General features: G+C 37.1%; 1 protein-coding gene across 2 annotated transcripts in view; it reads left to right on the forward strand.

Annotated features, from left to right (window-relative positions):
- LOC124642952 overlaps nt 1-17,094 on the forward strand; it is a 75,282-nt gene that overhangs the window by 47,719 nt on the left and 10,469 nt on the right. Inside the window, exons 2-4 of one of the 2 annotated variants that reach the window (XM_047181751.1) lie at nt 1,428-1,621; nt 13,389-13,530; nt 15,452-15,642. In XM_047181751.1, the coding sequence (XP_047037707.1) occupies nt 1,428-1,621; nt 13,389-13,530; nt 15,452-15,642 (527 nt within the window). Of the gene's footprint in view, nt 1-1,427; nt 1,622-13,388; nt 13,531-14,703; nt 14,888-15,451; nt 15,643-17,094 lie in introns of those variants that run through there. The other variant, XM_047181753.1, reaches the window with a different exon arrangement.

Consider the following 17,094-nt stretch of genomic DNA (forward strand, 5'->3'; position numbering starts at 1 on the left):
TGCTAAACAGATGTAATGCTTTGTCTGTTTTAATTTTCTATCGTTGCCGAGTTACATCTTTGGATGATTAAATTGTTTTAGGTTACAATAAAATATAAACAATATTTTTTTTTAGTGGTGAATTTGGTGATTTAAGCTAAGGTTTCTAAGCTTCTACAACTGTTGGCAACACTGTTTGTATGGAACAAAAACAGGTTCCAATTTTTGACACTAGGTGGAGCTGTTTTTGTTCCATACAAATCTTAGTATACGCGCTCTCATGTGAGTCCGTAAAAAAATTCACGAAAACTCGCACTAAGCACTCTGATCAAAACATTCGATACTCCTAACTTTATCTCTGCTTTACACATGATGTTGTAAATTATAAAAACGAAAAATGACTCCTGTGGCTAAACCACTGAATGGATTAGGTTATTTTTTTTACAATTCACCATAGAATATCATAAAGTATATGTGATAGAATTTAATGTGATTGTGAACGACACACCCGATATAACCTGGTTTTATTTCTATGATGTATCAAGAGATGTATTAATTTTAGTAATTGATATAAAATCCTCTCATCAAATAGCTAGGGTAACTAAAGCAACACGTCAAAAATCATCGAATGACCCCTCCCGCTTAGCAGCGGTGAGAGTCTCAGAATCTTACTGACTAAAAACCGTCATGTTCCGTCGTAGGTAACTCTTTAGAACAATCCCGCAGCCCCGGCAAGTACTAAAGTAATACCGTTCTTCTGCTTTTCACCAAGTTGACTAATTCCAACAAAACCAATCAGAATATTTTGCCAAACATTTGATTTGAACAAAGGTCCCAGAGCACTTAAAAGGTGCTTTGCCAAAATCAAACATCAGCAGAATCTTCTTTCGTATGCATATAGGTAAAGAATAGTATCTAATCTTTAAAATAAATACGACCATTGCTCCTCTGCCTACACACAACGTGACAGTGCAATTTGTAAACATTATGACTACCAATTTTATAAATACAATATTGTTTAGACTGTCCTGTCCATAACAATTGTATTGACTGTTGCTACTTACAACTCTGGTGCCTGAGAAAATTCTCATCTCTCAAATCAAGAAAGGTTATCGAAAAGGGTCAATAGATGACTACTATTTTCTTATGAGAAAGAATTCTATTTATACGTTCGATGTATTACTATCAAACTGATAGACTTCGGATTTCAGAGCCCTTAAACTCCCGTCCGTTTCACTGGCGTCCCAAGATGATTGCTTCCCGTAGACGTATGGTGACGAAGACACCTTCTCCCGGGTCTAAGCTACCTCCTCTCTGACTCTGCTATATCGTTCATGCGTGATGGTGTGACCAAGGCACAGAGAGATTCATTTTTATATATACTAGACTAGATTAGACACATATAGATAGTTAAGTTAATCTAATCAAACCTCTTTTTTCTTCCACAGGCAAGCACCTAGTCTTCTCAACGGACCCAGAGTCGGTTAAAGACGAATTCGCGTTCGACAACCCAGGGTTCAGACAGGATGAGCGCACGGCATGGCAGCATGAGGCCCCGACCCTGCCTCTCAGTGGGAAGCACCAGGGGTTACATGTGGAGTTCACTAAGCCTGAGCATAGCAAGGACGACTCGCATTTACAGGTTTGTTGCTTCTTTTTTTATGGTAATTCCCAATATTTGGTATGTCTGTGGCTTTGCTTACTAGAGATAGGAATGATATTATACTTATATATGGGGCTAATGTCAAAATTCCAACTTTCTTAAGGAAATAAATATCTGATTATTTTCCATCATGTCCAACTGGACTCTGGACAGGTAGAATTTTGGGAACGGCCTTTATTCTCCCCACTCAGATACATTAAATGATTACTTAAGTCACTCCTTAGTGACGGAATGTCATACAAATCCTTCACTAAGGAATGGCTTAAGTAACCATTAAATGTCTCTGAGTGGGGAGGTATAAAAGGTTTTTGAGGTAACAAAAAGATTTATTGACAACAAAAGTGCAATAGATACGAAAACAATAAAAGGCCGTGTCAAATAGGTCCAGATATTGCAATTGTGGTCTATGCAAAAAAAAGTCATGATGTTTTAAGTCCCAAGTTATAAAGAAATAGACAAAAAATAAGGATGCGTGAACCCCTGATGCATGATATCAAATAAAGTAAACTTACGACTTCAAAACAACCCATCGTACTTGTTTGAATATGAAAGTATCTTTCTATTAGCAAACGCCAACATGAACAAACAGACATACGCCTCACATCAGACCCAATCCTTAGATCCCACGACCCTGAACTAGGTACAGCTAGTGCACAAGCTAACAAATAAACTCTATCCAGATAACAAGACTTTTATCGGCCATTACGGTATCTCTATTGGAAGATTGGACCTTCGATTGGATGGCCAGCTCGATTGGACGGCTATTCCTGGGGCCCGATTCTCCTAAGTAAATAATGTCAAAATTGAATAGAAATCAAATCGCAATAGCAGTTTAAATCATATCGGGTATTCTGCTACTAATATAAGACCAATCGTATTCCAACGACATTAGATTTTGGTGATTTTGGTATATACGATAATTTGATCTACAATCATATTGCAATCGTAAATCATTTGCAGACAAAATAATTCATTATTGAATGACAGAAAGGGACAAAAACGTTTATTTCAAAGAAAAAATAGCGGAATGCCACATAAGCTTCAATCGTAATCGAGTCGGGATTGGATCGCAGTCGAACGTGAATCGTATGTTGCTTAAGTAAAATTAGGAGAATCGGGCCCCAGCTCGATTGGATGGCCAGCTCGATTGGACGGCTATTCCTGTCCTGAATTGGATGGTATTATCTTCGATGTTTATAGCTAAGGAGTTTAAATGATTGAAGTAAAGTTTCTTGTTTGTGGGGTTTTTGGTTTGCTGTTTTCAATGTTGGGTTTATTTTGTTTATAGAAAATTCATTGGGGAATTCTGGAGTTGGTCGGGGAGAATTTCGTGGGGTAGAGCAGTATTTTCAGCGTAAAGGTTTATTTTGTTTAAAGGAAATTGACTAGAGGTTCTGATGTTAGATGAAGTTAGTAGGGGTAAATCGCGTGGGATAGAGCAGCAGGTTTAAGCAATTTCGAGATTCAAATTGTGCGGATAAAATCCCTTTTGGTTATCTGACGTCTGACACTTGGAGGATATTCGTTAAGACAGCGTTTTTCTTTCACACGTTAATTCATCATTTTAACTAGAAAATAGCAATATTATCTTTCATACTAGTTGAATGAGCCACAAGAAAGGTACGCTCTCTCGATGTTTGTCAAACTGCTACAGCGAAAGTTGTGATACGTAACGATACTGAAGAGTCAACACTGCTCTCAGACATGATCGACTGAATTAGTTGATACGTATACTTTGTAATGGAATAGTGTAGTATATTCTTTATTATGAACAATACTAGTTTTACTAAGGGGTATCCGGGTAACTGGTTCGAGGATGTCAGATTAGGCAGTCGCTACAAGGAAAGCGCTGGTACATATTTAGCTGTACATTGTTAGACATGTATGATGCGGGCCCAGCATAGTTATAAAGTCTGCGTCAGGACTATAAATACATCCTACTTATCCTACTTATATTATAAATGTGAAAGTTTGTGAGAATGTATGGATGTAAGTTTGTTATTCAATCATGCAAAAACGGCTGAACCGATTTGATTGAAATTTGGTATATAGATAGGTGATACCCTGGATTAACACATAGGCTACTTTTTATCAACACACCACGCGGGCGAAGCCGCTGACGGAAGCTAGTATAGTTATAAAGTGCTTAAGATGATTCCAGCTTTAGCTTATTTTTTTCTGTCAATCTTCCAAATGTGTCCCAAGAGAATCAGTATCTGTCTTCAAGTAACTGAATACCATCAACTTACAATTTATCCCTTAAAATATTCAGTCACCGTAACCATTTAGAATCAATTTATTTCTAAAGTCACGTATAAAAATTCAACAATCATCCATAAGATCGCGATGCCACGCTTAGATGCAACAAGCGAAAGTGATTTTAAAAGAAAGAAAGAAGCAGTCTATGACAAACTATTGAATCAACACTTACATAAAGTTAATATCACTTCCTCGACCGATGTTATAACTTATAAGTAATGTCAAAACGATTCATAACCATGTAATACACGGTAACTCTGTCACGCATGTGTGTTATGCAATTGTTTTTGGGCAATTGAAAACGAATTTTGTAATGGATATCACTTATTAGAGAGGTTTTGTGGTTTACTAGTAGATTCTTCCATATTTGCTGGAAAATATCGTTAAGCCGGGACCTTTTTGCCTGTCCTAAAATACCGTTTTGGTTCTTAAACTTTATCTACGTTCAACTGAGACTTGTAATCCACCAGCGAATCCAAAAATCACCTTTTTTCCACTCCATATGTATAATACTCAATTTACTTATTACTACATCTTATACTATTATTAAATTAGCTACTATAAATCCCAGATTGTCATCAGACGTAATAGATAAAAAATAAAGATAATTCCCGCCATTACTGCGCCGCGCCCAGCTTTCAAGTAAAACTTTCATATTATGCACACATTCCGCGGCCTGTCATTCTCCTGCCGTTTATCGGCGCATATCAGTAATAGAACAGGGGTTTCACCAGCTTATAAGTCAAAACAGAAAGGGAATTATTTAATGTTAAAAAGAGCGAAAAGAAAGGTAACATTATTTTTCCTTAAAGGAAACTGAAGACTGCATTATGCATTTGAGGCCATCTTGCAGGCAAAGGTTAAAAAAACGTGCTAACGGATTAAGTAATATGTACGTAGCTAAGCTAATTGATAAAAGCCAGTTTCCAATTTTGGGAGTAAAATTCAAGATAGATAGAATTTGAATGCTACTACTACTCCAACCCAGAGACAACCAATTCATTTACTAGTTAAAAAATAAGTAAAACTATCTTATCACCAAAATATGATTTGAGGAGCCGAAAGCGTTACTAATGCCTATAATAGGTACGTCTCAGTTGATGTGCAGTGAATAAATACTCGAATTAACCGGGTAATGTGCGCATTACGCTGGCAACAGCACATAATGACCGAATTATGCATATTGTGATTTTGTTTAGAGTCATTCCTCGTTTAGTCTATTATTTGGTGAATTCCCTTAATGTTCAGTGTAGGACTTCTCATCATCTTTCGAGCCTTTTCCTAAACTATGCTGGGGTCGGCTTCCAGTCTAACCGGATTCAGCTGAGTACCAGTGCTTTACAAGAAGCGACTGCCTATCTGACCTCCTCAACCCAATTACCCGGGCAGCCCGATACCCTTTGGTTAGACTGGTGTCAGACTTACTGGCTTCTGACAACCCGTAACGACTGCCAAGGATGTTCAGTGTAGGACTTAAGGACTGCAAAATTCCTTTCCATACTCTTTCATATGGCTGAACGCTCGATGGTCTAAACTAGTCTTAAGCCATTGCGTAATGCCGCGTTAAGATGCCAAACCCGCAAAAACGCTTAGGTGCCGTATGCGTTATGTGACACAATCATAGATGATATGCAACGATTTTAATCCCGATTACATCTTTGTTTCTATACTTATATAAAGGCGTTGTTATCCTTTTACTCTCTGAGGATACATACATTTATGCTGCGGGATTGTTCGAAAGAGCGGCCCCTACATAAAAGGCCTACGAGGGAACACGACGGTTTTTAGTCAGTAAGAGTTCGACACTCCCTCACCGCTGCTAACCCACAGCGGGAGGGGTTATTTGATGACTTTTGACGTCGTTAAAAAAAGGTTGCATACCTATATGTTATGTAGGTAAATTGCTTCGTTATTTCTGATTTCTAGCAGGTGCAAAAAGCGCATTGTTGCACCTGTGCGTACTGTCAGCCCTATAGCCGTATAATTTCGATCTGCATTCCTACGCGAGTCATTACAAATCGATCCAGTCTGGATTGGCTGTGGAGCGAATGAACCTGTTCTAGTCTCAACGCCTGATGGTCTTGTGATTCTACATAAAATTTATCTAGTGTACTAATATTGTAACTAGAAATTATTGGTTTATTTTTGCGCCAAAACTCCAGAACTGTTAAACCTATTGCTTATCTATATTTTACATAGGTATTTTATACATGTATATTTTGTACAGGTTCGGGAAAAAGTTCCCCCAGGAAGCGGGTGCAAATAACTTTGCTACTCTGTAGTTAGTCATTTGGCGCCTCGCACATGCGCAGTAGTGTTTTGTTTGTACCTTTTGATTGGCGTGAAGTCAGTCATCAATAGAGCCCAATTTCTGAGCAGCAAATTCATTTGAAGGGTTCACTGTACGTGTTTGTCTGCCACAAAAATATGACTTTAAGTTTTACTGACGAAATTGATGTTCTAAATGTATATTGCTGTTATATTCGACGTTTCCTTAATGTTTGTTAATTAAATATGTATTGGTAACATTATTCACATAAGTATTTAATTTTAAAAAAATTCTATCATTGATACAACCGTGCATAACGTTAGATTTGTTAACAACTGACATAAAAGATGTTTCCATGAATAATTTGACATAACTTACATACATATTGCTAATATTAGATAAGTGATTATAATTCCGTGTTTGTTACTTACGCTTTCACAGTAAAACCATCTTCCGCCAGCGGATTTTTTATTTTCATCCGGCATCCAGTGGGACTACTTTTGAAATCCGTCTAGCAGCTCTTCAGATTATCGAATTCAAGCAAACAAATTCCAGCTTTATGAGAACTTCATCTTATAAGATGAAGTTTGTGAGGTTTAGGTGCAGGTACCTAATCTTAGGATAATGAACCGAAATGATTTTGAAAAAAAAATAACAATAAAACAAGTCTATTTTATTCCGGTGCATGAAAATGTAGACAAGTTCATTACTTGAAATGAAAAAACAGTCCTAAAATAAACTTGATGTAACTTATATAATTTATTTCCATTATTATGCAAGTGTTACGGATGTGGAGGTCAGATGACAGTTATTGCATATTCAAATGCATCTGTACAAGTTGGAAGCTGACCATAACCTCATTTAGAAACTCGAGACAAGTAAACCCTTTTCAATATTGTCTATTTACTGTTGGGTAAATAAAAACTTTTCTTACTGTTTTATATATTTCTTACTTATTGCAACTGCTGGGAGAACCAGGATAAAACAAATAGACTATGACGCTCACAAAATGTTGAGGATTTTGATTGGTAAAAGATTTTTTCAAAATCGATTCTGTAGGTACAGAGATTTTCGATCTTCAGAAGATAGCTTGCATTAGGTTACCTTCCAGTCATATTCATAAATATCCTTGTCTGTCGATCTATACATACTTAATTATCTTATATATATAAAAATGAATTTCTGTTCGTTAGTGTGACTAAAACTGCAGAATGGCTGGACCGATTTGGCTTTTTTTGGTTGTAAAATATTTGTAGAGGTCCAGGGAAGGTTCAGCGAAGTTCGCAGGATCAGCTAGTAATAAGGTATATAGTAGGTATTCCTATAGATTTTCCCAGTTTTAAGTGTTAGACAGTTAAAAAAAGTTCATCCCATCCCATCCACGATAACAATTAAGAAAACATCAAACCATTATTAACTAAAACCGGTTGTTGAACAGTTTTTAACGAGACGTTCCAATGACGCCAGTTAACCTAAATCTTAAGATTAAGTGCTTTAAACCGCTATAAAGTTAGTCATCTCTCGGAATATTCCTTAAACTATTAAAATATAATTATAGTTTGTCGGTTATTACCTTGGAACTTCGTAGGTAATCGTTAGATGAAGTTAGGTTGTGAATGCTTAAGAGGAGCTCTAAGTAATAGCCACACGGGTCTATCTATACTAATATTATAAAGCTGAAGAGTTTGTTACTTTGAACGCGCTAATCTCAAGAACTACTGGACCGATTTGAAAAATTCTTTCAGTGTTAGCTAGCCCATTTATCGAGGAAGGCTATAGGCTACTTTTTATCCGGGTTCATGCAGAGATTTCCACGGGATGCGGGTGAAACCGCTGGCAGAAGCTAGACAATAATAAAGTTAAGTTACGCTTAGTGCAGTGACCATCTTGTCATGATGAGTTCCTCTGTGTTCGTTAAGGCACGTGAAATTGGTGGCTCCCGCTTTTCATTTGAATACCTTTGATCTTTGGCAGTCGTTATGGGTAGTCACAAGCCAGAGAGTTTGATAACTTGATCCATGCAGGTCGAAAAATATGACTTCTATTATTTTCATAATTCTGTGACAGACACATTTTACGTTACTGCTGTGAAAACATGAAAACGTCGAAAAATTCTGACTACCAAAGCATTTATGATTGCACTTTATGCAGAATCCAATTGGTTGTAAGAAAAAACCTGATATGCTTAAAACACATACACGCAAAAATCATCTATCAATACTGCAGTCTGCACAAAAAGATAAAAGTATAAAAGCAAGATTGCACAAAAAAAAAACAAGATATAAAAACAAAAACTAGCCTGTCATAATTCTTCATTCATTTCAATGTCAAGATGAACAGATCAGATTCGGCGATATGATATCAAATGTACACAATCTTACACTTGAGAACGAATTTAAAATAAACAATGCAATAGAGGGCAGTGGTTAGAAATGTTAACAGATTTATTCTTTGTTTACTTTTGAAGTTCAAGGAGGAAAAACATCTGAAAAGTATCTATGTACGTTTGATGGGACTAAGTTTCTCATGGTTAGGGGATCTTCAAAAGAATTACCGAAATGAACGAGAATATGGCAAATGGAGAAATAGGAATTAAAGCTTGATCTCTCATCCTTAAAAGGTTACAACTTATATGGACCTATTGCTGCATGGCATGCGTTAATTGGTAAAAATAGATTGTAAATTGAACTTTATTTAGTTGCCTTTGACTCTGCGCTTTAAATATGATAAAGTACCTACTTATTTAACTTTTAATGGTAGCTATAAGTAAGTTCAACTCAGTCTTGCGCGCGGCCTTATATGTGGGTAACCCTTGTACATACACAGTGACTTTGTGTGCGTGACAAGAGGTACAGTCGGGTACAAATACAGTTATTTAGGGGTTACGGCTGTTTAAAGAAAAACAGTTATTACGTAATTTAATGTTTATTTATTTATAATGATTCTGAATCGCTACTTGAAAAATCAAATGATGAATTTTCGGATTCGCTACTCTCACCGAGGTAAATTATAAATTTTGACTCCATGTCAAAATGTCTATAGTATTTTTCTTTTTTCTTTTGTACATGTCGACAAGTATTACCCAACATCCCTTCATCATCCATCCTCCATCCTCCGAGCCTTTTTCCCAATCATGTTGGGGTCGGCTTCCAGTCTAACCGGATTCAGCTGAGTACCAGTGCTTTACAAGAAGCGACTGCCTATCTGACCTCCTCAACCCAGTTACCCGGGCAACCCGATACCCCTTGGTTAGACTGGTGTCAGACTTACTGGCTTCTGACTACCCGTAACGACTGCCAAGGATGTTCAATGACAGCCGGGACCTACAGTTTAACGTGCCATCCGAAACACAGTCAGTGGTGTCTAAGATATACTTAGAAAGTACATACAAACTTAGAAAAGTTGCATTGGTACTTGCCTGACCTGGGATCGAACCCGCGCCCTCGTACTTGAGAGGTTGGTCCTTTACCCACTAGGCCACCACGACACCCACCCAACAGCCCTTCATCAATATGACTTAAACGTTCATTTATGAGTTTCATTATTTCCGTCTTATTTTGGTCGACATTATGCGAAGCAATATTATTTTTTTAAATTCCCCACACATTTTGTTTACATTATTATACTAGATTATACGTCTTTTTACATTCTTAGTCCACACTTTTATTTATTGTCCGTGTACCCCGAGATCTAGAAAATATGTAAGAAGTATTTAATTCATCTTAGATATTTCACCTCATTTATTTCTTAGATACTGTCAACGTCAATTTGAAAAAACTTATGAGAAAATAATGAAAAACTGTAAAATGTAATCATAAAAAGCTTTGAATGTTGTTTCATTTTTTGAAACGCTACCTGACTCCTTAAACATTTTCTCCGTGAAGAACTAGACATTTTCGTAAACGACTGTACCCATAACAAAAAGCGATAAGAACACGTCATGCTCGGACGACGTCACTGTCACACGAATGAAAGTTGTATATTTACAAGCCGACGCACACATAGGGCCGCGCGCAAATCTGAGTTGAACTATTTATACTAACCTAAAGGCTGCAAACAAGGTCGTCAAGCCTACCAAAAGTGTTGCCATATGAACGGATAGCGCCATATTTGGGGGTAATATTTTGAGGTCAATGTAGTTTTTTTTCGCAACTAGTAGGGTTATAAGACGCATGTTTTTTATGTTGCTCTTTAATTAGTCAAAAGCACATTTATAGATGTTCGGTGTTTCTCTACGTGATCGAATCCGAAACGAGGAGACCCGTAGACGAACCAAAGTCACCGATATAGCCCATCGGATTAGCAAGTTGAAGTGGCAATGGGCAGGCCATATTGCTCGCAGAGCAGATGGCAGATGGGGCCGAAAACTGCTGGAGTGGAGACCACGGACTAGCAAGCGCAGCGTAGGACGTCCACCAACGAGGTGGACAGACAACCTTATAAAGGTCGCCGGAAGACGCTGGATGAAGGTCGCTTCCAACAGGTATCTGTGGAGATCAAAGGAGGAGTCCTATGTTCAGCAGTGGACGTCCTATGGCTGAGATGATGATGATGATGATGACATTTATAGATTCGATTCGTGGTTATTATTCAAGTAATTCTAAAATAACAATTTGTAATCGTATGTTAACCTACTTGTAGTAAGTAGATAGTTATTAATAAAACAAAGTAGATATTGTTATTTCTAGTAGGTATCAATGATAACGATTGTGAAGTAGTGAACAATGAAGGAGAATCATTACTTTACAACGTGTTATTCTCTAACAATTGAAGTGTGACACAATATGTAAGAATCTACGCACAAGTTATATTAGTCAAATAAAAGTAGACACAGAGGTGCACTCACTATTCTTTCACTCTCATAGCCCGATGTGACGGCAATGCGACACGACCGGAGAGAGATCACAAGCAGGATCAGCAGTTTTACGTGACCTGTATTGAAAGTTCAGAAATAGTCACATATTAGTACTTTTTTGGATCTTTTTATAATGCATCTTATCATATCTCTTGTAGTCGGTTTTTACTAGACGTGTGTATGCTACCCCATCTTAGACCATTTTTGACAGACAGATTTTTTCGTCAAAAAATCAAAGATGTAGTGGACGTAGTTATGCAGAAACGTTCCAACCCACAAGTCACCCGGAATCGAGTTATTGTGATTGAACAGCCTAAAATTTAGCATATGGTTATCAAAACTCAATATAATTCAACAATAAAACCTCTAGTATCTTTACTAGTTAGAATAAAAAAGAATACAACTGAAACGCGTAAATGCTTATATCTCAAATTCAAGTTGAATTTGAGATAAGTATAAGCATTTACGCGTGCAGTGGGTTGGAACGTTTCTGCATAACTACGTCCTAGTATGAATTGTTTATAACGCTAAAAATAAAATTACAGTAAGTAAATAAAACACTGTACCTAGTTATTTTTATTACTTATGTAAATTCATGCAATAAAGTAAGCACTTACATATTATATATTCTTGCATATAACAAAATGGCTGCCACAAACGGATGCAGGACCAACTTCTTGGCTGATGATGTCATAGACTATAGACTAACGTCATCAGTGTCAGGCTTGAAGGTCAAGTCATCACTGTCCGTAAGAACAACGATAATTAAGTATTTAACTATTTTTTGTTCGAGATAATTGACTAAGCATTGGCTGAACGGATTAGAATCTAGCATTGTACACACACATACTCATGAAAATATCTATCTTTGTTTAAGTCAACTTACCAGTCTTAGGCGTCGTCCTAATTGGCAGCGATCGCGCGACGGCGCGATGCGTTTTTCATCTCACGATCTCACTATCTCACTTGCGAGGTTCAAATAGGACACTTTGATGAAATCTGTATGTTTGAACTCATCGAACGACGAGAACGCATCGTGTCATCGTACAATCGCTGTCAATTAGGACGACGTCTTAAATGAAAAACGCATCGCGCCATCGCGCGATCGCTGCCAATTAGGACGACGCCTTACTCAACTACCTATATTTTTTGGAAAATAACTTCGCCCCCTGAAGTTCAGCCATTTGACAAGAACCATGTACATTTTGACTCCATATGCAAAGTCTCTATAATAACTAACTTCGAGACAATGTGAATTGATTACTTATGTATTTTAACTGAACTATAGATATGTATAATAGAATCTGTGATCTTTATCATCTTTAAAAAAAAACATTGAATCAAACACACCAGACTAGCGATGACCGATAATAATATTGAACGATTACCGTCTTACCACAAAAACTTTTTAACGTCAGTTTAAGACTTGTCTAAAAAAATGTCAAATTATGACGTTGACATATGGTTCATTTTGGAGCCACATTTTTTTTAGACAAGTGTAAAACAGTGGTTAAAGTTTTTGTAGTAAGGCCATAAAAGTTCCTTCTACCATTTTGGTTCAGTACCTACAACCCTAAAAATTTTGCTTCAGTCACATTAGTCTTCAGAAAATACTTCTTATAGTGGAAATATAAATTCTATACTTTTTTTTTTTTAATATAAATGATGGGGATAGATAAAACCAGTGTTTATCGCTTCAGCTTTTGTATTCAACTCTTTCTGCAATAGTTTTATAAGTTCGAGACTAGACGAGCTCATTTCATTTGCATTGAATCGCCTATTGATCGACTATTGAAGTCTAGTGATAATAATTTTTGCAAAGGAAATGTTGTAAAAGGAATGTTGAGTAGAATGGTACTTATGGGTTCTTAAAGGCACCTTACCTATGTACATACATACATAGTACAAGATCTTTATGGTTCTTCAAACGTTTTGTTTTATGTAGTAGCTACGTAACTTCTACGAAAATACGATGCTTTCAGTGAAAATTTAAGATCGTAGCATGTTGAAACTCACTAATTTTCAGACAGCTGAGAGCTTGTTTGGGGTTGAGGTTAATGGAACCTATATAATAAGACTATTCTTCTTCATGAGATACTCGAGAGCCCGAAAACCTTTACTTACTTGATATTCTCTTTCCGTCTTAGTACAGTCAACTTCAGGTCAGTGGTAACAGTTTTATAGGAAAATCGTACTTATTACTATTGAGTTAAGGTGCATGACAGTTACCACTGATGTGCAGTCTACCGTACGTTTATCCGAAAACGATCCACGTACTTTTTGTCTTTTGACTTTGAACTCAAATAAACTCGATTTCGTTTCTCGAACTAAAATACTAAAGCCTAACATATTTTTGTCTGCAGCGAGCACGAATCCGTCGGGTGAAGCTATGGGCTCGCGACTTCACGGGGCTCGGCTTCCGATGCGGAGGCGGCGCGCGCGACGGCGTGCACGTCCACTCCGTGCTGCGGAGCGGCCCTGCTGCAGCCGCTAAACTACAACCAGGTAATGTACTAGCTTCTATACAATAGCTTCTAACTACTCGTGTCGGGTGAAGCTATGGGCTCGCGACTTCACGGATTTTGCCACAAGTTAGGAAAAGTGTCAAGTCTAGAGCGGCCCTGCTGAATCTGAACAACCAGGTAATGAAGTGAGCCTCAGTCAGTAGTTCAAGCCAACTGTTGAAGTTTTCTCAAACAAGCCTGACGACCCCTGATTGTGATTGGACCAGCCACTGTGTCACTGGCGCTAACACACGAGACTTAAATTGTTGATTACTTTAGAACCGAAATCAGACATAGACAGGTGAAACTCGACTTAGTTTCATACTTTCGAATGCCCAAAGATGACCAACAAAATTGTTCGTGTCATGAAATACAGCAACAAACTCAGATTAAACTAACAACACGTTTGCAAATTAGTCAAAACGGTAACAGATTAACCGAGTTTTTTTGTACATTTACGGTTTTTCGTACGTTAAACGACGTGGAACCACTTTAATGTCAGAAAAGACATTACGTCTGACATTTGTGAGGTCGGCGACAGACTTTCTAGACATCGCGCCTTTTTTTATAATGCCACCATGTCGCGTCTGTTGATCTAGTTAATAATGAGTTCCTCATTTCATCCCCTATTAATCTTACCATACCAATATAAGAGATGCGGAAATTTTAAGGATGTATGTTTGTTACTCTTTCCAGTAAAAACTACTGGATTGATTTCGTTGAAACTTGGCAGTAATAAGTATTGCTTACATAGCAGTGTACATATTTACCTACTGGTTTTTATCTAGATGTAGGAAGTAGTTCTATGGGGATGCGGGTGAAACCGCGATATGAAGCTACTTTTGATTACCTCGTTTTCTTTGGTATATTCTTACGGTCATGAATAAGTTCTTAGGCTAAATTACATCATTTGACTGACATATAAACGCGATATCATTTTCAATTTTGGCAATACAACCACAAATCAAAATTACATTCACGACAAGAGTAGGTAATTCCTATTTTCAGTCTAGATAATTATGCCTAATCATACAAGAATATACCTGGCTAACTGCCAAGGTCTGAATCTTTGAAGATTTCAGTCTGAAATCATTAGTTTTCATTCTTAACATCAAGTGCATGGTCACGGCCTCATAACAGAATTGCTTTTGTTTCTTTATTCACGTAAATAATAGTTTAAATATACGTAATAAAGTCGTGTTAGTTGGTACACTTATAACTTGAGAACTGCTCAACCGGTTTTCATAGTGTTTGTTTTGTGGGGTTTTCAAATAGCAGAATGAACAAAAATAATAGAATGGGGATCGTAAATTCGCGTGGACGAATTCGCGGGCAGAAGCAAGTTGTGAATAAACGAGGTATGTGATGCATGCAAATATGAACGTTTTCAAGTTTGAAAGTGAATCGTAAAAAGTCAAATAAATCACTTGCTTAGTATGCTGATCTGTGTAGATATATATCGGAAAATAAGTCATCATTTTTAATTAGACTGAATTGGTTTTGGTGGAATTTCATATATTTTTATTTACGAATTTTCATATTCTTATTCACTTCATCTCTCATTGTATCATATTCACTGCAGATACTTTGTTTGCGTATGTTCTGATGTCTAGACGTAGTAATTAAGCGAAATAATATTGTTAACAAACAAATAAACAATCTGTATTTATATTATTTACTCGCTGTTTTCCCGCGGTTTCACCCGTGCCCTATGGCAATTACGGGGATAGTGTGGCTTTCCGACATGGAATATTTTTTCAAATGGGATCAGTTGTTTCGGATCATTAAGGGTTACAATAAAAAATGTTTCCTCTATATTATATTGGTACATATATTCTAGATATAGAGACCTATATATTTCATTAGTAACGATAAAAACTAAATTTATTTTATTTAACCAAAATCCATCTCGCAATTTCCAGGCGATAAAATCAAGTCGATCAAGATCGAGTTTACGGGCACTCCTCTAGAGGACGCCGTGTCGATCCTGTCCCTCGCGTCTCCGTACCCTGTGGAGCTGGAGGTGGTCGAGGGGGGGAGAGCCAGCGGCGCGGGGCGGGGGGTGCACCATCCGCTGCTGAAGAGGGCTGGATCTACGGGCGATGTTAGCACGGTGAGTGGCATTAGAGAATTATTATTTTGGTAACATACCTACATGGAAAATCATCTAGCTCCATAAAACAGTTGAAACTTGACGGTTTTAAAGAATGATTTTGAACCTTCAGAGTTCAGCTTCGAAGCTAGGGACGTTTCAGAATTGAGATTTAGCCAATAAAGCATTTATTTCATTTCTATTTGGACACTAAAAGTTGTTGTCAGGAAAGCTGAAGTCTAGATTTTAACAGAGACCAATGAGTCTTGTAAATTAACCTAAATCCAGACCACAGTTACTCTGGTTTTCTTATAGTAACTTCCCTTGTAACTATGTAGGTAAGAAAATCTTAGAATCTTAATTTGACCCACTTCCCGGCACAACCATGATAGTTCAAGTTTCATCATTGTGATTGGGCCAAAATTATGCACTACCTAACTTAATCTTCAAAGTGAGACTTAAATATCACTAAGGATTAGGTACCTGTTTTGTAAACATTCCTTAGTCAACTTCACCTAATGTATTTAAAATATTTCACTGAGAAAATATTTAACAACTAGTTGAACTAGAATCAAAGGACAATGCTATTCTTTGTATGGAAGTTGGGCTCAAGAGTTGCCCACAGTAACTGCATAGTGTATTATGTTCCATAGGCTTATAATAGGTCCCAGACCGAAATATTTCGAAATCTATCCCAGGAGTGCTGAGAAAAACTGGTTTGACTCTTATTCAATACTACGAAAAATATGCTTACGAACTCTTAACTATTCCACTTTTATTACCTTAATTGAAATGCATTATAATATTAATCGACAAATACGAGGTATTGAACGAGATTTTTTTTTACCGACTTCAAAAAATGGAGGAGTTTCTCAGTTCGTTTGTATTCTTTTTACGTAAGTACGTGCATAACTCCGTCGTTTACCAACCGATTTAAACAATCATTTTATTGTTTAAAAGGATTTACTTTCCAAATAGTTCCAGGGTCCAGGGTCTGGTGATAGAAACCTTAAAACATTATGGAACTCTCGGAAATTGTAAGCACATATCGAATAAAAACTTGTCAATCGGGTATATGTCTCCGACACCACAAAACTGTGGAGGTTAAGACCTGACCTGACGATGGAGACGACAGTGAGACGAGGGAACTCCTCAACGGTATCTATTTACTACCTCGTGTTTGAGCTTATTTTATTCGTCTTGATAAGATTTTTCCATTGCCATTAAGGATATTAATTGCATGACGCTACTCGAACTTAGGACTGATTGTGGTAGATAGAGACTGAAAAGCAAGAGAAACAACAATTACCTTTAAACGTCTATTTCTGTTTTTTTTTTTTTTATCCTGTTAACAGTGAAACCACTATCTATCTGATATATATATCTCTATCTATCAAGAAAAGAGGTTGTTAGGTTTGTGGCTGCTTAAAATGGCTTGCTAACAATGACTGGCTAACATTAGAACTGGTTTTT

This window comes from Helicoverpa zea, chromosome 26 (assembly GCF_022581195.2).
Source record: "Helicoverpa zea isolate HzStark_Cry1AcR chromosome 26, ilHelZeax1.1, whole genome shotgun sequence".
Lineage (NCBI taxonomy): Eukaryota > Metazoa > Arthropoda > Insecta > Lepidoptera > Noctuidae > Helicoverpa > Helicoverpa zea.